The sequence below is a fragment of the Vulpes vulpes genome, chromosome 12 (genome assembly GCF_048418805.1).
Source record: "Vulpes vulpes isolate BD-2025 chromosome 12, VulVul3, whole genome shotgun sequence".
Taxonomy (NCBI): Eukaryota; Metazoa; Chordata; class Mammalia; order Carnivora; family Canidae; genus Vulpes; species Vulpes vulpes.
This window is the reverse complement of record NC_132791.1, coordinates 13,166,637-13,191,381: the sequence shown is the minus strand read 5'-3', so window position 1 is coordinate 13,191,381 and position 24,745 is coordinate 13,166,637. Positions and strand designations below refer to the sequence as shown.

At 42.1% G+C, this 24,745-nt stretch overlaps 2 protein-coding genes across 15 annotated transcripts in view; both read left to right on the top strand.

Moving 5' to 3' along the window:
- The window catches only part of SLC44A1 (solute carrier family 44 member 1), a 192,394-nt gene extending 181,564 nt beyond the window's left edge, over positions 1 to 10,830 (top strand). For 11 of the 12 annotated variants that reach the window (XR_011995462.1, XR_003235584.2, XR_011995460.1 and 8 more), the window contains one exon: positions 9,962 to 10,830. Coding sequence is in view for 7 of the 12 variants with exons in the window: in XM_072727798.1 (XP_072583899.1) it covers positions 9,962 to 9,976 (15 nt within the window). In the remaining 5 variants the exon portion in view is untranslated. The remainder of the gene's footprint in view (positions 1 to 9,961) is intronic. The other variant, XM_072727799.1, reaches the window with a different exon arrangement.
- An 8,459-nt stretch (positions 10,831 to 19,289) lies between these two features.
- FSD1L (fibronectin type III and SPRY domain containing 1 like) overlaps positions 19,290 to 24,745 on the top strand; it is a 68,162-nt gene continuing 62,706 nt past the window's right edge. For all 3 annotated transcript variants that reach the window (XM_072727793.1, XM_072727792.1, XM_072727791.1), the window contains exon 1: positions 19,290 to 19,422. In XM_072727793.1, the coding sequence (XP_072583894.1) occupies positions 19,408 to 19,422 (15 nt within the window). In that variant the 5' untranslated portion in view covers positions 19,290 to 19,407. The remainder of the gene's footprint in view (positions 19,423 to 24,745) is intronic.

The window sequence follows — 24,745 nt, the reverse complement described above, 5'->3', positions numbered from 1 at the left end:
CTGCCTCCCCCTCTGCCCCCTGCTCGTGTTCTCTCTCACTATCTCTCCAAATAAATAAAATCTTTAAAAAAATTAAGGTATAATTTATATTCTGTTTTTAATTTTTTTTAAGATTTTCTTTATTGATTCATGAGAGACACAGAGAGAGAGGGAGAGACACAGGCAGAGGGAGAAGCAGGCTCCCTGCGGGGAGTGACATAGGACCCGATCCCAGGACCCCAGAATCACACCCTGAGCTAAAGGCAGATGCTCAACCACTGAGCCACCCAGGCATGCCTGTCTCTAGTGGTTTTATTTTTCATTTTTCATATTTATTAATAGCTGGAAGTCTTTTTGTTATATAACATGAAATGAGGTCCATATTAAATATTTAACCAATTTCCACCAAATCATTTATTGAATTATTCATCCCTTCCCTCACTGATTTTTAAAGATGTTTTATTGTATGCAGTAGACTCCTTAATATTTTCAAGAAAGATAGTAGTAGCCAAGATTTTGGACTTTGTGATCAACCACATTTGGGTTCAGATTCTGGCTCTGCCTCTGGCTCTGCTTTTGTTTGTTTGTTTGTTTGGGGAAATTACTTAGCTCATTGAATCCTGTTTCTCCACCTATAAAAGAGGGATTGTATTGTAGAGAGGGCTCTATTATATTATATGGTGCATCCAGAGCATTTAGCATGAGGTGTGTCACCTGGGAAGTAGTCTATAGAGTACATATTAGTTGCTATGATTATGACCGTGATATTGGTAAAGTTATTCCATATTTTTAAAAAAGATTTAATTTATTCATGAGAGATACAGAGAGAGGCAGAGATGTATTCAGAGGGAGCAGCAGGCTCCATGTGGGGAGCCTGATGTGGGACTTGATCCAGGGACCATGGATCACGCCCTGAGCCAAAGGCAGATGCTCAACCGCTGAGCCACCCAAGCGTCCCAAGTTATTCCATTTTTTAATAAATCTCAATGTTCTTGAATGATGTAGAAAGCTTTAATGAGTTACTGGGAATCTGAAAAATAAAGCTGCATTTGTTTTAACCTGTAATGAGTTACTGGGAATTTGATTAAAAAATAAAACAAAGCTGCATTCATATCTCCACAGTGGATTTTAGTGAGGCTCCACTCACAACTAAATGATACACTTCCACATCCACAGGGCATACAATTCAGATTATGCTTTAGAACAAAGACCTGAAGAATAAAACAAACAAACAAAACAAAACAAAAAACAGATTATCTCAAAAGCTAAAGGGATTTGGGGGTAAAGTTTTCTGTATTACTTTAATTTTTTTGACAATAATTGTGTATATTAAGGGAAGAATAATAAAGAAGTTTCCATTGGAAAAACTGCATACCTAAACAAAGTTAGAGATTAATCATCACCAACATTTGGAGCTCATTGCAAATAGTAAAACATCAATGCTTAAATCTGTAAATGCGGAGAAGCCCTGTAAGAACTGTTTCAAGGCATATTTGTTTCATCAATCTTTCTGGTTTCCTGTGCCAGGTTTGTTTATTGTAGTTTTAGATTGCACTTTCATATCTGTGAAGCCATTCCCACCTTAATCTTTATTTTGAAATTTTATTTAATAGCAACTCTTGCCCATTATTCTTCCAGGTGAAATGTAGATTCACTTTTAAGCCTTTCCGATTGCCTACCTGCCATCTCCACTGGATTTCTTTTTTATTTTCTCAAAGATTTTATTTATTTATTTATTTATTTATTTATTTATTTATTTGACATAGAAAGAGCACAAGCAGGGGGAGGGGTAGAGGGAAAGGGAGAAGCAGACTCCCTGCTGAGCAGGGAGCCCCATGTGGGGTTTGATCCCAGGATTCTGGGATCATGACCTGAGCCAAATGCAGACACTTAACTGACTGAGCCACCCAGGCACCCCCACTTGGATTTCTAATAACCATATCAAACTTAACATTCCCAAACCTAACTCTTCTCAGTAAATAGCAACTCTGCCCTTGGCATTTGCTGAGAACAAAAGCTGTGAATCATCCTTGACCATGTTTTTTCTCTCACACCCCACACCCAATCCATTAACAACTCCTGTGGACTCTATTTTTCCATAGAGAGCCATAATACAGTCATTCTCACCTCTTCCATTGCTACTACCCCTTATTTGTTACCTAGAAAATGGCAACAGATTCCTAACTCATCTTCCTGCTTCCAGCCTTGTCCCCTTACATTTTATTCTCAACACAAGGGTCAGGGTGATCTTTTTAAAATCTAAGTCAGATTTCATCAGTCCTCTGTTCAACACTCTCCAAAGGCTTACCATCTCACTCAAAATAAATTGACTACATTTCAAAGTCCCTATATGATTCACCCCCCTACTGCTGCTCTCAAATCATTTCCTACCATTCTCCCTTCAATCACTCTCTTTCAGCCATGAGACCTCCCCCAGGACCTTGCTGTTCTTTGTATAGCCAGGTATATATCTTAGGACCTTTGTACTTGCTTCCACGTGTCTCATGCACTCACTTGCTTTAGGTCTCAGTACAAATGTTACCTTATCAGTAAGGCCTTCCTTGAACTACTTACAGAAAATAGTAACACCACCACCACATTCCCTGTCTGGTTCATATCTCTAATTTTCCTATATGCCACTTATTATCTTTTGATATATAGAATCACTTAATAACTGTTTACTGTCAAAAAGGTCATGCAATTTTAATTAGAAGACTACTAGATTTATAAATTAATTTGGAAAACATTATTTTTAAAATAATTATTCTTCCCATTCAGAATTGCACCTGAAAAGAGTAACTCTGACCAGTTCCAAGAGCCTCCTAGAGACAAATGGTCAAATAAGACCCAAATTCCAGTCCATAGGGTATAGTTAAGAGAATTTGAAGCCTAGTAAATTTTAAGCAGGTATAACTCCACATGTCATCACAGTACCTTCAAATTCATCTGATAAATGTTAATTGAGTTCCTATTCTGTACTTTGCACGGTAAACCATTGAGGACTTCTTTTTCTGGCATACTTCCAGCATTTTACAAGATTACCAAAAACAGGAAGCTGGCTATATTAAATTATCATTTTTCATAGGTTAAAAACAGTTAAATGGTGGCTCTAGTTTTTGAATAATTGCTTTATAGGCCTACTCTTTTGTCAATGATTACCTTGTAGGCCAACAACTATCTGTTCAGACCACTCCTTGTTAGAAGTGATAAAACCTTACCATTGATATAGAATAGAATGCCTGTTGTTCTATTTCACTTTGCTGAAGGTAGCTGGGAGGAAGCATCTGAAAGATTGAAGAAAACATCCAAAAATGATATCATGTCATTAATAAGCAAGGTATAAAGAAGGGGGGCAGAGACAATGATTCTCTGGGCCTGGAAGTTTTGTTCTTCTGTCTTTAGGGACCAAAGTGTTTTTGCAATATGCTCTTCCAGAAAGAACAACCAAAGGTGGATCCCTCTTTTCTTCTTTCCTGGTACCAAAAATCATAGAGTAGCATGGTATGTAGTTTGTGTCTGATAATGTTCTATTATGATCACAGCTGGAACAAGAATTGTAACCCTGAACTTTGGAACAAAGATGGTTTTCTGCTCAGCACAAGTTTTATTACAGTACATTACAGCAAACCCAGAAAGACAGCCCTGATTTTTTTTTAAAGATTTTCTTTCTTTCTTTCTTTCTTTCTTTCTTTCTTTCTTTCTTTCTTTCTTTCTTTCTTCTTTCTTTCTTTCTTTCTTTCTTTCTCTTTCTTTCTTTCTTTCTTCTTTCTTTCTTTCTTTCTTCTTTCTTTCTTTCTTTCTTTCTTTCTTTCTTTCTTTCTTTCTTTTTCTTTCTTTCAAGAGAGAGAGAAATAGTGTGAGCATGAGCCAGGGAAGGTGCACAGGGAGAGAATCTCCAGCAGACTCCACACTGAGCTTGGAGCTAGACACGGGACTCTATCTCACAACTCTGAGATCATGACCAAGAGTCAGATGCTTAGCTGACTGAGCCACCCAGGCACCCCAAGACAGCCCTGATTTTTAAATAAAAATTTTCCTTTTTAAGTTGCTTAAAATTGAGTCTTAAATTTGCCATATTAAAAACTAGGAACTTCTGTTCATCAAAAGACACCATGGAAAGAGAGAAAATAGAAGCCTCAGACTGGAAAAATGACATTTTCAAAACACATTTGATAAAGAGTTCCTATCCAAAATGTATAAAGAACCTCTGCGATAGAATAAAAGAGACCCCAAATGAGTAAAAGACTTGAACAGGCACTTTCCAAATGCCCAATGAGCATATAAAATGCTGCGTAACATCTTCATTTATCTAGGACATGCAAATTAGAACCACAATGATACTACTACCCAACCCAGCCAACAAGATGGCTAAAATTTAAGGTGTTGGCTAGGTTGTAGAGCTACTGGAACTCTCATTTACTGCTCATGGGAAAATAATTTGGTGTAAGCACATTGGAAACTTATTTGGCTATATTATTAAATCTAAAAATAAATATATGTCCTAAGATCCAGCAAGTTCACTCCTGTGTATGTACTCAATGAAAGTGCATGCATACATGCACCAAAAGTTATGTTTAATAATCTTCACGGGTGGATTATTTATAAGAGCCAAAACTGAAAAAAAAAATAAAAATAAAATAAAAAAATTTTAAAAAGAGCCCAAACTGGAAAAAACTCTGTTGTTTTTTAAGTATTGTCAACTATACTTCCATTTTAAAAAATAGTAAAAACTGGAAATAATTCATGTTTATAATAGTCAAATGGATTAATAAATTGTGTTATAGTTAAACAATAGCATACTACACAGAAGTGAAAAAAGAATGAGCTACAGATAACTTGAAACAACATGAAGAAATCATACAGATGAAATATTGAGCAAAATGCTAAACACAAGAGTATATACAGTGTGATTTCATTTAACTCAAGTTTAAGAACAGGCAAAAGTTATCTATGATAAAAGAGAACAGAATAATGGTTACTTTGTGGAGTGTTTTGACTGAGATGGGGCATGAGGGAGATAATATATATATATATACATATATATATATATATAGGAGATAAAGATATATATATATATATCTTCTTTATCCACTCATCAGTTGAAGGACATCATGGCTCCTTCCAAAGTTTGGCTATTGTGGACATTGCTGCTATGAACATTGGGGTGCAGGTGTCCTGGCATTTCACTACATCAGTATCTTTGGGGTAAATACCCAGTAATGCATAGTAGGGTCATAGGTTAGCTCTATTTTAACCTTCTTGAGGAACCTCCACAGTTTTCCAGAGTGAAGCAGCCAGTTCTTGATTTTGGCTCAGGTCATGATCTTGGGGTCCTAGGATCAAGACCCACAGTGGGCTCTGCACTCAGGGGGAATCTGCTTGAGGATTCTCTCTCTCCCTCTTCCTCTGCCCCTCCCACTGCATGCTCTCTCTCTCTCTCAAATAATAAATTGTTTTTAAAAAGTACTAAATTCAGATAGATCATAGAAAAGATTATGTAGTGAAAATAGCTTTATATATAAAAGAGGGAGTCTCAGAAAAACAGAGCTCTTGAAAGTTAGCAATAGAATAAAAATGTAAAATTCAGTAGAAGAGTTAGAAGATGAATTTGAGGAAATCTCTCAGAAAGTAGGGCAAAACAAGATGGAAAAGATAAAATTAGAGATTCATTCCAGGGAATTCAACGTCCAAATTCAGGGCACTCCAGAGAGGTTGTGGGGGAGGCGCCTGGGAGTGAGGGAGGGAAGGAGGGAGATGGAGGGGGAGGGGCAGGGAGAAACTGTTATACATAGAAAAAGGATCAATAATCAGAATGACAATGGCTTTCTAACACAGAAACTACAAAAAAATGGTAACTACAAAAAAATGAAAGAACACTTGCAAAATTATGAAGGAAAGTGGTTTCCATTGTAGATTCTCCACCTATCCAGACTGTGAAATCTATGTGAGAGTAGAATAAAGACATTTCAGATATACAAGGGATTTACATGCAGTCATACCAATTATACCAGATCATAATCGAAGACAACTGATCATTCTAAATGTTTTCTACATAAAAAGAAATGATAATCATGATCAACTGTTTTTATTTTAAGGAGGTAGAATGAGAAAAATTAGGTCAAAAGAAAGCAGGATTATAAAAAAAATGAGAGTAAAATTTGAAACCATTTAAATTCGCTATTTATTCAACAAATATGTACCTAGTGTCTACTTTTTGCCAGCACTGTTTGTTTGTTTTAAATTTGAGAGAAAGAACACAAGCGGAGGGGAGGGGAGAAGCAGACACCCTGATGAGCAGGGACCCCCCCATCCGGGCTCCATCCCAGGACCCTAGGGTCATGACCTGTGTCGAAGGCAGATGATTAACCAACTGAGCCACACCGGTGCCATTGCTAGCACTGTTTTAAATGCTCAAGGTACAATGGTGAAAACAGACAAAAGTCTTTGCCCTTATAAAGCACATTAGGGAAACATTTAAATAATAATTATACATCTACTTAATGAAATATTATGTAACCTTTACAAATATACATGAATACCAGAGACATAGGAAATGTTTATAATATAATGTGAGGTGAGAAGAACACAGGTTTGGCCAAAGATAAAAGGGAAGTCATAAATCTAAAATAGGTATGCTACAATGGTGAGATTATGAATAAATTTTTCCTTTTGTAAAGATTCACTTTAATTTTATGCTGGGTTTTTAAACAGACAAGGAAAACATTAAAAATTTTAAAAAACAGAATTGGTAAAAATCCTATGTTGGCTGTTTAAAATTCTATGCCAAGCATTTCATTTGGAAAGAGTTGCTGTCAAAGATGTTTATTATCTGAAATCTTTATAACTATTAGCTCTTTACTAATAGGATACTATTTGCTAGTAAGATACTAGAGGGCATTGTATTTAAGTTCAGGTGCCATCCAAAAAATTGTACAAAGGGGTTTTCTTTCTCTTCCTTAAGAGAGAGAATGGGAAATTACCTCTCCTGGTGGGAAAAAATGACCATTTGGTTGGATGTTATCATGAACGCTTTCTTTTTTACTCCAGCTATGCAGAGGAAAATGAAGGTGTCGAAAGGAATGCAGAGCCAATGTCAAATTGGAGGCTAGAAAAATCCATTAAACTTTGCCTATTAATTAGCTCTGTGAGCTAATGAGCTCTATGAACAAGGTGAATAGACTCCCTAAAACTGAATCAGAGAAGAGTTACTGGCAGCTTAATGGCAGCTGATACCACAGTTTTTCATAAAGGACACTCTAATACCCCTGGCTGGTGAGGGAATAATATCGGCAGTGATATTACTGAGGTACTTTCCACAGGTGGTAGTGAGAGCTTATTTTAGCACCATGTATTTGTACTAAACATGAGACTTCAGGAATCTCTATGTAGAAAACTGCTGTATACTGTATAGGAAGCAAAACTTCCTTGGATCAGCTAATTAGATCTAGTCTTGGACATGAAATCTGGGGATCTGACATAACAGGAAAATTCAGGGAGCCTTGAAATGAATGTTATAATCATGTCTCAGGATGAGTTAGATGCTGTGGGTTTTTTCATGTTCAAGAGCAGTAGGAAAGATAATGATTCCATTAAAGTGTTGTATAAAATCTTATTCAATCAGATTACACACAATATTTATATTTAGCTTCTTAATCAATATTTTATAATTTTAAAAAGGAGGAAGCTAACTGTAATGTAGTCTCCTGGATGGGATCCTGGAATAGGAAAGGACATTAAAGAAAATGAATGAAATATGAATTAAGTACAAAGTTTAATTAATGACTATATACCAATATGGGCTCATTAGTGTTAACAAATGTACATAGTGACATAAGATGTAAACAATAGGGACATAAAATGTAAACAGTAGGGTGTGGGGTATATGGGAACTCTCTGTATAATTTTTGCAACTTTTCTATAAACCGAAAACTATTCTAAAATGAAAAGGTTATTTTTTTTTAATTTTTATTTATTATAGTCACAGAGAGAGAGAGAGAGAGGGGCAGGCAGAGACACAGGCAGAGGGAGAAGCAGGCTCCATGCACCGGGAGCCCGATGTGGGATTCGATCCCGGGTCTCCAGGATCGCACCCTGGGCCAAAGGCAAGCGCCAAACCACTGCGCCACCCAGGGATCCCTGAAAAGGTTATTTAAATTTAAAAAAAGGAGGAAAAACTTTTGTCTCAATTTCAGATAAATTACAACTTTGGCTTGAGCCTAGTTTTCAGACTGCACAACAGTAACTAACACATCAACCACTATCGGATGTCAGTCTAATCCTAGGTTCTGTTATTTTCAGTGGCAGGAAAAAAAATCTTGGAAGTTGAAACTGCAAATCGAAATATGTAAAATCATAAAGCATGGAACTGATGAGACAGCAATGCTTAGAAAAGGTGGTATGATACATAGGAAAACATTGTAATTTCTTTCTTTGTTTTTTTTATGAAAGATTTTATTTATTTATTCAAGAGAGCCACAGGCAGAGGGAGAAACAGGCTCCCTGCAGGGAGCCTGATGCAGGACTCAATCCCAGGACTGAGATCATGACCTGAGCCAAAGGCAGACGCTCAACCACTGAGCCACCCAGGTGCCCCAGCATTGTAATTTCTTAATTGAGGAACTGAAATAGTGAGAGCAATGACTTGGGGATTTATTCTATTAGATGTTTGCAGAATGCGTTGAAGATGGGGAGAAATCTGTGGCAGGGGATCAGCAAAAAGGCAATAACTGGCATATGGAACAAAAGCTTCAAGACTAAAAACCTAAAATGAAACTCGGGGCAAGGGTTTCAAGCAATATTATTCTTAGCAGATCTTAGCCTGTCTCCACTGCACATTTGAATCCTAGGACTACTTTATGTCCCTTGTTCAAGTCCAAGCTCTCTTGGCATCTTGTCTGGACTGCATCTTGTCACCTCTGATTGTCCTTACATCCGCACTGCACTTGTTTGATAGTTGAGCTGGAGTCAATGCTTCTTTTCTATTTTTAACCCATCCTAATGGGTTTAAAAAGAATTTTTTTTTGGAAAATATTTCAAACTTATAGAAAAGCTACAGGGATAAGAATGGGACACAGAACACTATATAAACTCTTGTTACACATATTGTTAAATATTTCTCTCTCTATATATACTTATTTATTTATTTATTTATTTATTTGTATGCGTACACACCCAATATTTTTGAACCATTAGAGAATAATTTGCATACACCATCACCCTTTAGTCCTAACGACTTTATTGTGTATTTCCTAAGAATAAGGATATCCTTTTATAAAACCACAGTATATAGTTGTCAACTTTGGTACACTTTACACAGTCACTGTTTCTTGAATTGAACAGTGGGAACACCTATTATCCTGGTTTGACCTGTCCTACTGCTGAGTCACAGGGGGGAGAAATCCAAAGTCTTATTTGAATTTCAGGTTTGGGTCTTTGAAAGTACGAAAGGTTCAGATTTTTCAGATTACTTTTAAATTTGACTAACTATGTGTTTGACTTCATTGTTCAGCTATTCTGAAAACATCTTTTTCAAAGAATAATGTTGAAAAAAAACAACAAAGAATAATGCTGATACCAATATTGGCAAACACTAACTGGACATTCATTATTGCGTCAGGCACTGTTTTAAGCACTTCATATTTATTAATGCACTTAATCCTCACAACAACTGTAAAGGACCATACCATAGCTATCTTCATTGGATACAGGGGGAAATGTAGGCATGGAATTTAACTAAGTTGACCACAAATAGACAGCTGATAATGGCATAAAAAATCAAGATTTGAACTCAAGCTCTTTTCTTATTTGTTAATCTGTGTGCATGTGTGTGCATGTGTATGTGTGTGTGTATTTCGCCTTCTTACATTTCACAGTGTCTTCTCTAAAGATGACCCCATGCTATTTCTTGTTATTGATTGATTCTCATTGTGTTGTGTTCCCCTAGGAGAGAAGCATTCATTTTCTTGATGTGTTTATTTTTCAGCTGAAGCGAAGGTGACTGGTCCCATGAGCCCGGAAGAATGAACTCAGAAGAGGCTGTTTACATGAGGATCTCCCACTCACCAGCTGTTGAGAGTCTGTGGATGAAGAGCAGGATCTTATTACTTCAATGGAAGCGGGGGACCATGTTGCTGAACCACCAACAGCCAAGTGGATTTGGCACAGTAGGGCTGCCTAATAAATGATTCATCAGAAGAATTTGATGCAAGTCTGTCTTGCAGCAGTGTCTTCAAAGTTGGTGTTGCTTTCTTATCTAGCTTTGTGTATGTTTGCGTGATCTCTGCTGCTTCTCCCTCAAGCGCCACTACTGGCCTGAAGACTAGATCCACAATGAAATTCTCTTCATTCAGGCTATTTATAGAGCCAGTGTGGGTTCATAACTATTTATTGAGTGCCTGTTCCATGCCAGTCATTAGGCTGAATGCTTTAAAATATTTACGCTTCACAAAACACCTACTTTATCCATTTTGCCTACAAGGAAATGGAGGCTCAGAGGGATTGTGCACTATGTATAAGATCACACAGTTGGCAGAGTCAAGGCTCAAGTCTAGATCTAGGTCTAAAGCCCCTTCATTCTAACACATTGCTTTGCCTATGACTACTGCAGGGATAATTAGCCCATCATATCATCACTGGTATTCCTCTCATAACTAGAGACAGGGATGGGGGTATATGTAGGAAATGTCTGAGAGGGAGGGTCAGGGAGGCTTTAGAGGCACTGAATAATTGCAGAATTGTTTTCTAAGAAAAATAACATAATATGCTTTTAGATGAAAGGTTGATAAACTATGGCCTGTGAGCCAAATCCAGCCCCCAACCTATTTTTTGTAAATAAAGTTTTATGGGAACACAGCCATCTCGAATCCTGTATGTGTTGTCTGTGATTGATTTCTCTCTACAGTGGCATAGTTGCATAGTTGTGGTAGAGATCATACGGCCTGCAAAGCCTAAAATATTGACTATCTGGGTGTTGCCAGAAAAAGGTAGCTGATCCCTGTTTCAGATGACTTAGGAAGAAAGCCAATAGTTTTCATTAGGCTGATTTGTTTTTTTTTTCCATTGGACTGAAAAACTACTTGAAGATTTGTAATACAGAGGTAATCACTGTATTCTAATGGTGGTGTCCAAGTCTGAATGGGGGTGGAGGGTTTGAGATCTAACCCCAGAAGGTTAAGGGATAGGGAGTAGAAGGGAGATGTTTGAGCCTCTGGGTCCCCAGTCAACTCCTCACCCCAGATGCATCCCACTCATGCCCTTCCTATTCCTCCTGCCAAATCAGGTTTCCTAAAATAACTCTTTGCTCATAAACTTGTAAGTGGTTTCCCACTTACAACATGCTCAAATCCCAATACTCCAGCCTGGAATTTAGAGACCACAACAATCTGACCCCTACTAATCTCTCTTTCCACTCCTTTCCTTTTTAAAAAAATCATGAGTAAGTCATGCCAAATTTGAATTTATATTTCAAAGCCAATTTACTAGTCTTTGATTCATTAAAGTTTTTTAGTGTTAATTCCAATATAGTTAACATACAGTGTTACATTAGTTTCAGGTGTACAATATAGTGATTCAACAGTTGTATGCATTACTCAGAGCTCATCATGATAAATGTGCTCTTTAATCCCCATTGTTTATTTCACCAATCCCCCCACTCTTTGATTCACCTTTTTTTTTTGAGAGAGAGAGAGAGAAAGAGAGAAAGTATGTGCTGAGGCAAGGGTGCCAGGGAGGGGGAAAGAGAGGAAGAGAGAGAATCCTAAGCAGACGCTTAGCCCAGGCCAACACGGGGCTTAGTCTTAAGACCCAGAGATCATGACCTGAGCTGAAATCAAGAGCTGGATGCTTAACCAACTGAGCCACCCAGGCACCCCTGATTCACTGTTATATAAGTAGAAAAGTAAGCATATAAAAGTATTTGATAACAGGAAACCAGGCTGTGCTTTATATATGATGTCACTGTACCTAAGTTAAAACTAAACAAAAGAAAAAAATTTTTAAAGGTTTTATTTATTTATTCATGAGAGACAGAGAGAGAGAGGCAAAAACACAGCCAGACGGAGAAGAGCCCGATGTGGGACTCGACCCCGGGTCTCCAGGATCATGCCCTGGGCCAAGGGTGGCGCAAAACCGCTGAGCCACCCAGGCTGCCCACAAAAGAAAAATTTATAAATATGTTATTTACTTTTCTACAGTTGACCTTATCTATCCATTTATATTTGGAAAAAATACTCTAGTAAGCTCCTTTTTGTTTGTTTGTTTTTTAAAGATTTTATTTATTCATGAGAGACACACACACAGAGAGAGAGAGAGAGAGAGAGAGAGGCAGAGACACAAGCAGAGGGAGAAGCAGGCTCCATGCAGGGAGCTGAACATGGGACTCAATCCCAGGACTCCAGGATCATGCCCTGGGCCAAAGGCAGGCGCCAAACCGCTGAGCCACCCAGGGATTCCCTTGTTTTGTTTTTATTTTTTTATTTTTATTTTCTTATTTTTATTATTATTTTTTAAAGATTTTATTTATTTATTCATGAGAATACACAGAGAGGAGAGAGAGAGGCAGAGACACAGGCAGAGGGAGAAACAGGCTCCACGCAGGGAGCCCGACATGGGATTCGATCCTGGGTCTCCAGGATCAGGCCCTGGGCTCTAGGCGGCATTAAACCGCTGAGCCACCAGGGCTGTCCCCTTGTTTTGTTTTTAAATTGTAATACAAGCGTTCTCTCACATTACCATGTAGTTTTCATAAAGAAAATTTTTCATGCTGCAGAACAGTCCATGACTTAGATGTTCCGATGTTTTCCTAATACTTCCCCGGTATCAGGACATTGAGGCCTCCTATTTCCATTCATTTCATCTCCTATCTCCATTCCCCAGAGGAGTTCTTGGTTCTCACCTTCGCTCATGCTGTTTCCTTGGCTTGGAGAGGGTTTTGTCTTCCCGTCATGTGTGCTGGTATTACGTTCCCCCGTCCAGCTTTGGTTCTGTCATTCGCCCCCACCCCCAGCCTTTGAACACTCCTATTGCTAAGGAAAAGTTCATATAGTGCCCTGCAGAATGAGAGGTGGACTTCAAGAGATTTACTTCCCTCGGAAGTGCTGACATGGCACCATCTGAACCTGACAATAAGAGCACAGTAATACCGAAGGGCTCACAGACACCATTATTTCCTGGTGCTGTGCTCAGGAGAATGGTTTATTTTAGAAAATGATAATTGATAGGGGCACCTGGGTGTTCAGTCAGTCAAGTGATCAACTCTTGACTTCAGCTCAGGTCATGATCTCAGGGTCGTGAGATGGAGTCCCTCGTTGGGCTTCATGCTGGGAGTGGAGCCTGCTTAAGGTTATCTCTCTCCCTCCCTCTGCCACTACCCTGCCTCCTGCTCTTTTTCTTGCTCTCTTCCTCAAAAAATAAAAATAATTGATAGCTACCATATACTATGTACTTTCCATAAATCGGGGATTATTCTAGGTAAGCACTTTACATACACTGTCATTTATCTTCATGACAACCGTTTCAGGTGGGTATTGTTAATACTCCTCATTTTACAAATAAGAACATTGACGTACAAAGAGGTTACCAAATCACCCAAGGCCACACAACTGGTAAGTGGTAGACTTGGCATTTTTTTAAAAAGATTTTATTTATTTATTTATTTATTCATGAGAGACACACAGAGAGAGGTGGAGACATAGGCAGAGGCAGAAGCAGCCTCCCTGCGGGGAACCCGATGTGGAACTCAATCCCAGGACCCTGGGATCACGACCTGAGCCAAAGGCAGATGCTCAACCACAGAGCTACCCAGGTGCCCCTAGGCTTGGCATTTGAATTCAGTCTGGTATCAGAATCTGGGTGCTTAGCCAGTGGTCAATTCACTATGGCCCTTTATCTTCCAAGTCTCAATTAGTCTCAATCTGGCCCATACTATTCCATACCATAGGAACAGTGAGAACAACTCTGTGTTGGAGGGACCAGGTGGTGGGGTGGGGCGGGGGGCAGCATCCTTTCACAATGAAGAAATATACAGGCAGATAAATTTGCTTTGTCCTTGGTCACTCCCTGAACAAGATGAGTCTAGAGACATTTCGAGAGCCAAGGCAGGCTCTGATGGAAACACCTGTGTCTTCCAGACTTCACTTATCTCCAGTGTCTGGTGTCTCCAGTGCCTAGCATAAAGCAAGCCATCATACATGGAGAAGGTATTGTGACATAGCAACATCATAATGGCTACAGTTTAGTTAACTGCCCCTTTCAAGCCCTGACCCAGGAAGGAGAGGGGCCTCCTGCAATGGAGCATATGAGAATGCGGGTGGCGAAAAGAGATTCAGAGCACATTCCAGAGGTGAGTACAATTGCAAAGCTGAGTCAGAAAGGGAATGAATAGTTATGGCTTCTAGTTTGCAGAATGACAGACTCTCAGGGTTCGGAAAGATGAAAAAAGTTATCTCGGCCATCCACCCTTCCACTGCCTGATTCCCCCTAGGAAAGCTCTGCAAAGCACATGCCTAGCCCCTGCTTGGAAACCTCCAGTGATAGGGACCTCACCACCAAAGCCCATTCCAGTTGTGTATGGCTATCAAGAAAGTTCGATTTATTGTTGATTGGAAATGCATTTTCTAGTAGCTTCCATGAATTGAGTCTAATTCTATGTGTGAGATGTTAGAGAACAGGTCACCTGCCTCTTCCACACAACTACCCTATTGGGATTTGAGGTAAATGATCATCCTCCCTGGCATGAGAGATTTTTCCTTTCCAGGCTAAATACTCACAGGCGCTTTTAATTGTGTCTCTTCTCATAAGCTTTCCAGGCCCTTCTGTCATGTTTGTGTGCACTGATTGCATCCTACTTTGCTTACAGCGCCCCCAGGTATGGAGCTGGGCCACCCCATACAGCATGAGCTCACATAGGAACAAATCATCCTTTCCCTCCTATGAGAGCTTAAATGCCTAAAATGAGTTCCTAGGGCCAGAACTTAGTACTCTGAGTTCAAGGGGGTTCTAGGACTTTTGGTTGAGTCTGTTTTAGTCAGAAGGAGGCAGGGGGAACAAAAGAAATAGGTTTCAATGATTAGGAAGAGAGGACAGCTAATATTTTTGAATACTTTCTACATGACAGACGCTGTGAAACTCTTAACGTGAATTATCTCATTTAATCAATCCAAAAACTCTGTAGGTGGTACAGTTATGATGCCGCTTTCACAACTGAAGAAACTTATGCTTAGAGAAACTCAGGGTTTTCCTGGGTTAGGTGGTGAATGCTAAGACTCAGGTCAGATATTAACAGGGAGAAACAGGTGGAGATTTGGAGCTTCAACCAAGAGCAGCATCTGGCCAGTGATTATGCTTCAGAAAATCCAGGATAACAATGAAAACAGGAGTTAGAGGTGAGAATATGACTCCTAAGGCCCCAAAGACTTAGAGGGTTTCCCCATCCAAGGGTGGCACAGAAGGAGATGATGTATGTAATAATAGTAACAGCTACCATTTGTTAAATTCGTACTAAACCCGGCGCTTTGTATATGTAACCTCCTTAATCCTCACAATAAGCATAACTGGGAATGACTACTACTCTCATCACTGTTACAGATGAGGAAGTTGAGGCTTATCTGGGTGGAAAGACTCACTGAGGGCTACACAGCTGTTAGGGGACGGTGGTGGGATGTAAATTCAGACTGCTGACTCAGGGCCCATGGCCCTATACTGACTCTCAAAGGGGAACACTGTTGGCAACACTTAAGGGAAGGAACTTTCCCTCCCAGGAGATGGGAGCATCCCAAGAATTTATGAGGGGACTCTGGCTTCTGGAAGAGACAATTTTGCCAGACTCTTCACATAAGGTTATTCTAACTTGACATTTCCTCAGAAAGGTATTCCTAGAGGCCCAGGAACCTCAATAAAATAAATACATATGGCTAGATATGCTATCTTAGAATTAGAAACGTAAGGGTTCAAACATAAGCTGTTTTTATGCCTCTGTAGTTGCTGCTTCTTTTTTTAAAACAATTTGCTTTCTTTTAGTTCAATGGTTCTCAAGCTTTAGTGGGCATCAATCACCTGGAGGACTTGCTAAAACACGGATTTCTGAACCCTCATGCCAGCGTTTCTGACCAAGATGAAGGCGGGGGGCGGGGGGGGGTGAAGGCTGAGAATTTGCCCTTCTAACAAGTTACCAGGTGGTGCTGATGCAGCTGGTCTGCGGATTATGCTTGAGAACAGCGGCTTTACTCTAGTAGTAAAGCTACTTTTGAAAATTGCCAAATCAACTTGGCTGTGAAAAGGTAAGTACAGAAAAGGCAAAGGACTTGCCCATGGGCCCAAAGCAGCGGGAATGGGGTGGGGGTGCAGACTCAGTGCCCAGCCAGGTGCGTGCTGCTGCCAGAGGGCCTGTATAGGCTGGGGACAATGGAGGTCACAGCCAGAAGAGACAGGAACCAGGGCAAGCAGAAAGCCCAGGTGAGCTGGGCAGGGAAGTCAATCTGCCTAAAGAAACAGAGACCTGGGGGTTTCTAGGTGGCTCAGTCCGTTGAGCATCTGCCTTCAGTTCAGGTCATGATCCCAGAGTTCTAGGCTTCCTGCTCAACAGGTTGCCTGCTTCTCCCTCTCCCTCTGCAACTCCCCCTACTTGTTCTCTCTCTCTCTCTCTCTCTAATAAATAAATATAAAAGAGGGATGCCTGGGTGGCTCAGCGGTTTAGCGCCTGCCTTTGGCCCAGGGCATGATCCTGGAGTCCCAGGATCAAGTCCCACATCCGGCTCCCTGCATGGAGCCTGTTCCTTCTTCTGCCTGTGTCTTTGCCTCTCTCTCTGTGTGTCTTTCACGAATAAATAAAAAAAATATTTAAAAAATATATAAAAGAAAGAAAAGAAAAGAAAAGAAAAAGAAAGAAAGGAAGAAAGAAAGAAAGAAAGGAAGGAAGGAAGAAAGAAAGAAAGGAAGAAAGAAAGAGAAATCTGGCAAGGGTAGAAGTCAAATGAAGCAGAGATCTTGTCAAAAGCTGCAGGCTCCTGGCTGGGCTGCCAGGAAAGAACCAGAGGAGTGAGGAGGCAAGGAGCCAGGAGTGAGCTCCCAGGATGTGACCTGTGACAGTATTCTGGTGATCACATTTCAGTTGCGACTTGCTGTCTCCAAAGCCTCTTTCTGTCTCCTCCTGTGGTTATACCTATCAGTCATAAAGTGCCCAGGAGTTGCTCTCTGGAGTCAAGTCCTTGCAGCAAGAGAACTGGGGACAGTGCAAAATGCTGTTTCTTCCCCTTAGTGATAAGTCCCACAGCAGAAAGCAGGGACAGGGCTAGGGAGCTCAGTCAGGCAGTTTGACCTCTAATGTTCTCTAGTCCTCAGGCTGCATTTCTCCCTTATGGGAAACTGACTCAGCAGCAGTGAGGACAGTGCAGATGCAGTGCGGAGAATGGCCTTCATGCTCGCAGCCCTGCACTAGAGGCCATGTGCTGGGCTGCTCCCACTGCTCCTTGTGGAATTGGGGTGGCTTGGATAGGAGGCTCCTTTCCCGTGATAACAAGAGACAGAGCATCTCTCTGCAAGTTTGCATGCCATTACTCAATGCAGCTGCAGGATAAAATTGTGCACATAGCCCCCCCCCCCCCCCCCGGGCCCTGGCCACACTGTCCACCTAACTTAAGCCAAGTCCCTGTTTTTCCTTTTGTGTCCTTCAGCTTGTTTCTTGTATATGTCTGTCCAGTATAAAAAGGATTTATTGAGTGCATACTAAATAGCAGGCCCTGTGCTGGTGATCCAGATTCCAGTAAAAGAAATTTCAACCTGCATGGAAGTCACAATACAGAGTATAATTGTATGGAGACAATTATAGCCTTGTAGGATAAATGCTTTTTCTTAAATAGAGTTCATGCCCTCTCGAGGTCTTTGTATTTTCTGTTCCTTCTATTTAGAATGCTCTTCCCCAGATATTTGTATGGCTCGTTCTCTAATTTTGCTCAGGTCACTTCTAAGGCCTTCCCTGACCTTCTTATGGAAAATGGAGCCCTCACAAGTCTTTGAGTCCATTTACCCCATATATATATATATATGTACTTTTTTCCCCTGCCTCCTATACTAGATTGTAAGCTCTCCCTGCAGAGCAGGGCCCTGTCACTGCTGAATTCTCAGTTTAGAGAACTGTTACCCCATAGGTACCTCATAGGTACTCAATATATATTTCCCTTCTGTTCATTCCTCATGAGTGATTGACTAGTTGGAACTCTTCTGAGCCTCTCCAGAGTCATTGAAATGTTGAAATGGAGGATGAGGTTTTTCTGCTAGAGGAAGAACCTTTTCAAGCCTCCCTCCCCTAGCTTTCTACAGTCTGCATGCGTGGTCCCTTCAGGTCAGACTCAGGAGGTTCTAGCTCCCCACCAACAGTTATAATTTACTGGCCATTAACTCTGTACTGGGTACTTTTTTTTTTTAACTTCAAAAATAGTTTAAAAATTATTAAAAGGATAAAACTGACCCCTCCCCACCCCCCCCCACTCCCCCACTCTCCAGCCCTGTTCATGCATTGTTCTCAGTACCGCTGTTGCAGAGCTAAGGTAGGCAGGTGCGGTTCTGCTCCCCCGACCCCTCACTGATGGAAATCGCTGCTGAAGATGGCTGAGGAGAGGGATCTGGCTTTGAGGGTGGCTTTTCCACGCAACTGTGTGACTTTGGACAAGGTCCTGGACCTCTCTTGTGCTGGGCACTTGCAATACGTTATTTTATCCTCAGAACGCTCTGCAAAGTCATCTTTATTGACATTTTATTGCTCTTTTTTTAGGAAGGTGAAATAGGCTCAGGGACAGCGACCTGCTCAGAATCCAGGATGGACTGGATGCCCAGGAGGGCTCTCTGGGAAAGGTCTGCTGGGCTCCGCGGTCTACTCATGTCTCTGCCACGTCCCTACAGGCCTTTCCGTGCTTCCACTACACCCCCCGCCCAGCCCTGTCCTTTTCGGTGGTCGGTGGGCCTGGTCTGGCCTGGGCAGCCGGTGTCAGGGGTGCTTTAGCGGCGAGCAGGATGCGGAGGGGGCTGGTTTATCTCAAGGGTCAGCGCTGTCCTTGCCCGGCCCTCCCCACGGGCCCAGCTGCGGGACGCCCAGGGGTCCGCTCCGAGGCCTGCAGCGATGGCGCGCGCTGGAGGGAGAAGGATGCGGGAAGGAAGGAGAGGCTCGGCCGCGGGCCCCGAGGGTCTCCGCCCCGCCCCACCCCGTCCCGCGGCAGCGCGCATGCGCCGGGCGCTCCGGCCCCTCCCCCGCGGGCCGCCCTTTCACCCTGGCAACCGCGGCGCGACGGCGGCGGCGCGCGGGCTGGGCGCGGGCTGGGCGCGGACCGGGCGGGGCGGGGCGGCGCCGGGGCAGCCGGAGGCTGAGGCGGCCGCGGGGCCGGTGTTGGCGTGTCCGACTCTTCGACGCGGCTTCGGGCCCAGCGGACAGAGCCCCCGGCCATGGACTCCCAGAAAGTGAGTGAGGGAGGGCGGCGCGGGGCCGCCGAGGTTGGGGGCGGGGGGCGGGGTGGGGCGGGGCGGGGGCCCGGGCCCGGGGGGCGGCGGCTCGGGCGAGGCTGCGGGCCCCGCTCCCTCCCTAGCCTTCCTCCCTAGCCTCCCTCACCCCTCTCCCTAACCTGCCTCCCTAACCTGCCTCCCTAACCTGCCTCCCTAGCCTCCCTCCTTAGCCTCCCTCCTTAGCCTCCCTCCCTAACCTCACTCCCTAACCAGCCTCTCTCCCTAGTCTCCCTCCCCCCCAGCCTCCCTCCCTAACCTCCCCCCCAGCCTCCCTCCCCCCCAGCCTCCCTCCCTAACCTCCCCCCCAGCCTCCCTCCCTAACCTCCCCCCCAGCCTCCCTCCCTAACCTCCCCCCCAGCCTCCCTCCCTAACCTCCCTCCCCCGTGAGAGCAAAGCAGCGCCCGCCGGGCTGCGGAGACCTTGCCGGTGACCTAAGCTGGCCTTTGGCCCCGGGCCCCGCTCCTGAGGGGGGGAGAAGGGAGCTGTCCCCATTTCTCTCCGTCATCTTCTGCGGCGCTCTAGGCCCCCTTTGATGCTGGAGCCTCCGCGTGCGGGCGCGGGTTTATCCCTCCTCAGCGGGGTCCGCCTGCCGACGCCCAGGCCCCAGGCCGACGCTCCCCCGCCCCGCCCCGCCCCCGCCCTCTGTCCCTGCACCCGACGCAGGGCTGTGGGTCGGGAAGCAGCGCCCCGCGCCCCCCGCGCCCCCCGCTCCCCGCCGCCGCGTGACCAGTTCGGAAGCAGGTCTTGGTGTTTCGTGTTAGTTGAACCGGGAGAAGAGGCTTCGAGTTGGCAGCGGTCCCACACCCTCTCCGGCCGGTTGGTCGCTGGCCATAGTCACCCTCACGGTCTACTGTGGCCTGTTGTAGACTTTCCGAACAAGTTAAGGAGAGGATATGCAGAACCGGTCATTTCAATTAAGAAAAAAAAAAAAAAGAAAGAAAGAAAGAAAGTTTGGAGATCACAGCCAATGTTTTGAATACAATTAGAGTTATTAGTGTTGTCATAATCCCTGCATAGAAATCCTGTTCTCTTTGTTAGATGATAGCAATTGAAGTACAGTACGGTACAGGAGGGGAACACAAGTGTTATTAATGATGTAGCAGGGAAAAACAAGGGCATAACCAACAGGCCATTCTTTTCTATTATTAGATGGAAAGCACTGGAAAAACTTCTTGGAACAGTATTTTCTCTAATTTTGCCTGCATTCACGACCCCAAGGAGCCCCGGGGGCACGGGAGGGTGGGTAGTGTAGTGATGTGTTAAGCACTGACTATTACAGTATTTTACTGAAGTGCAAGATGATTTGCGTGCGTGCATCTTGAGACTCAGTTGGGTAATAATACTCAGTTTTCATTTCCATGACTGTTAGACGTATGTAAAAAATGACATTTCGTGTTTTGAATATATCTATGTTTACAACATCTCTGCCTGAATTTGTAAAAACATTTCACACCTTATTTAACTTTTTTTAAAGTAAAGTCATGTGATAGCTGAGTGGGCGTTAGTTCAGGGCAAACGGAAGGCCAGAGGCTTGGGGTCCATTCTACTATTTACTAGCTCTGTGATATGAGCAAATCGCTCTAACTGTGATCAGTCTGTTTCCTCATTTATGCAGTGGAAGTAAGAATATTTTACAGTTACTGTAAAAATCAAGTAAGGTAATTTATTTTGAAAACATAAAGTTTTAAAGTTTACAAAGTACTAAAATTGTCCATGTGTGGTAAAGTATAATTTTAAAGAGTATTTTAATGTGGATCGTCATATTTTGCCAGGGCATGCATTATCACTTACTTTAATAACTCAAAGAGTGGGAAGTTGTGGCCCTTGCAGGGTCCTACAACTAGTCATAAGGCTAAGATTTGAACTTACTTGGTCTCATTCCAAATGGAGTTTTTGAGTAGCTACAAGTACCACATGCAGTTTCCGTAGAGGTAGTAGCAAAGAATTAGGTGTTCTTTGTGATAACTTTGAAAATCAACCTCTCAACACTAGAAAATGTGTTGAATGTCATTTCACTTGTTGGTATCAAATACTATTTCTAGAAAAAATAATATTTCCAATAAAAAACTATTTGTCTTATAGCTTAAAATCTTAATGCTTATAACCAATTTATTATGAATTTGAGCATCTTTCTCATGAATTACTGCAGAATCCATTATATACCTCAACTGATAATAAACTGTGTATTTATTTCTCTTTATGTAAATAGTACACCCCTAGCATGCTTTTTCTTCCCTGTTATAGAATGTTACAATGAAAATAGGTACTTTAGTCATTGTAAGGGATGGTACCTTAGTCATTGTAAGGAAAATAGTAAGGTACTGCAAATGGCAAATGGTAAGGATGGCTTGAATATATACTTGATAGTAAGGCACTGGGATTTGGCCTTTAAATTATTAAGAGGATGACTTTGGAGACAAGTCTTCAGTCCTACTACTATCTATGAGTTGAATGAGCTTGGGTAATTTGCTGTGTGTCTCTATCATCTATAGAATAGAGATAACAATTATACTTACCTCAAAGGGTTATTGTGAGGATCATGTTAATTTTTAAAAATCCTTGGTGCCGGGATCCCTGGGTGGCGCAGCGGTTTGGCGCCTGCCTTTGGCCCAGGGCACGATCCTGGAGACCCGGGATCGAATCCCACTTCAGGCTCCCGGTGCATGGAGCCTGCTTCTCCCTCTGCCTGTGTCTCTGCCTCTCTCTCTCTCTCTCTCTGTGACTATCATAAATAAATTAAAAAAATTTTTTTAAAAAAAAGTTTAAATAAAAAAAAATTAAAAAAAAAATCCTTGGTGCCTAGCGCACTTAAGTACTGCTGGCTGTTGTTATGAATTTCATAATCCCAACTTGAAAGTAACTTTCTCCTTTTGTTGATAATTTGTATAACTATTTTTTTCTAATCCAGCCTACCAATTTTTAACCTTTGTTCTTAAGTTTTAAAACATGTTTTCTGTTTTTCTATCTGTAATAAGTGATTTCAAATGATGGTGTCAAAGAAGAGTTGTTGAATTCTAATTGAAAGAGGATTCGGAGTTCTGACTCATGCAGTCTGACAATAGGGGTTAAGTTAACTGGACAGTCTTACAGAAGCTGGATGGTGGCTAGTCAGCAGATGGATTAGCTTGACCAGCTGCTTTTTTGTCTGTGAAAATAACTTGGACTTCAGTGTTGTGTTAGCAACAGATGCTCTATTTGAGTAGAGGAAGAAAACATAATTGCCTTGGGTATGTAAGGCATACTGTTGGATACAGAAAACCACAGTATTCTCTCTTAGAAATAAACAGAAGAATTTTGTTTATATCCAGTTTCTGGGACACTTTTGCCAACAGGATGTGTTACAGATAGGTGGCTTTGTTCAATACCCAAACCTTTTGATTATGTCCTTAAGTGGTTTTGAGATAAAATCCCAAAGGTTTCCATACCTGATTAAATACATATGTTCAAAGAAACCAATGAAACAAAAGACATTTACACCTTTCTACAATCTTGGCCCTTAGAATTTGATAGTTTAAGGTTTTGCACAGGACATCATTTGTATTCATAGGGATTGCTGTTTCTAGGAAAGGTACATGCTGTAGGAATAGTAAAGGTGGAGCCCAGAAGAAGTATGGTGCTAAGAGCATACTTTTTGGGGGAGACATGCTCCCTAACCTCCCTAATCTCCCTTCCTAGCCTCCCTAACCTCCCTCCCTAACCTCCCTCCCTAGGCCTCCCTCACTCCCTAGCCTCCCTCCCTAACCTCCCCCAGGATGGTGCTAAGAGCATACTTTTTGGGGGAGGGTTTGGTTTTTTGGTGGATTTCCCTGCCTTTTCCTGCATATTCTTTACTTTCTACTTAGAAAGTGGCAGTGACACAATACTGGACACATGAAGATTGGGTGAACACATGAACTGAATAGGATTGGTTTTAAAGCATGACAAGCCGTAGCAAGTAGCTGTCTGCACGTGGCTTCCTTATCCCAGTTTCCTCCTCTACCCTGGTATTCATTCTTTTCCTTCATTGTACCTTAGCAATTCAGAGACCTCCACCATATCCATATAACCAGCCATTTCATGTTCAGAAATTACTTCCTTTTCTCAGTTAAGAAAATATTATTCCCTGAAGAAAGGAAAGAAAAATAAAATTTGAGTATTGTTCTGCATCCAGTGTTGTGTTAGATTGCTTTAAACTTTCATGATAGCTCTTATTCCTGTTGCACATCTATATGGAAAACCAAACTCAGAGGCTAACTGACTTGTTCAGAGTTGCACAGCTAGCAAGTGATAGTCAAGATTCAAACCTGGTTTTCACAGCCCAAGCTTTTTTCATTACCACCCTTCTTTACTGAATCTTTTGTCTTTAATGTGATATGATTAATTAAAATTTAAGTTGTTATTAGGAACAAATTCCTATAAATAGAGTCTTTTTTTAAAAAGGATTTTAGAGGCACCTGGGTGGCCCAGTCATTGAGTGGCTGCAGACTCAGTGGGGAGTCAGCTTCTTCCTTTGCCCCTCCCCCTGCTCCTGCTCAGTCGCTCTCTCTCAAATAAATAAAATTAAAGTATTTATTTTTTATTTATTTGAGAGAAAGAGAGAAAGAGCACGAGCAGCGGGAGGGGCAGAGGGAAAAGGCAAAACAGAGAGCACCCGCTGAGAAGGGAGCCTTGACCTTGGGCTGGATCCCAGGACCCTAGGATCATGACCTGAGCTGAAGGCAGGAGCTTAGCTAACTTTAGCCACCCAGGTGCCACCATAAAGTAGTTTTTTTTAAAGAAGCTAATTAAATCTAGTGAAAATCGTTGATAGAGTAGAGCATGATTTTTTAAATGATTTTATTTATTTATTCATGAGAGACACAGAGAGAGAGAGAGAGAGAGGCTGAGACACAGGCAGAGGGAGAAGCAGGCTCCATGCAGGACGCCCGATGCGGGACTGGATCCTGGGACTCTAGCATCACGCCCTGTGCCAAAGGCGCGCCAAACCGCTGAGCCACCCAGGCATCCCTAGGACATGATTTATATAAAACTCTGGAATTTGGTCTCTCTTGATGCCCTGTATACAATCATTATTTTTCGTGTGTGTGTGTGTGTGTGTGTGTGTGTGTGTAGGTGTGTGTATCCTCTCTCTCTAGCTCTTCTTTTTTGAGGGAATGTCTTAGCTTTCTAAAGTAGAGCTGTGAACAGGAAGTGGAGTTTTATGTATCCTACCCAAATGCAACCACAGTTATTCCCAGGGAATGGATCAAAGTAATCTGGGATGTACAGGCATGAGGAACCCTTTTCAAAGGACCATACTGAC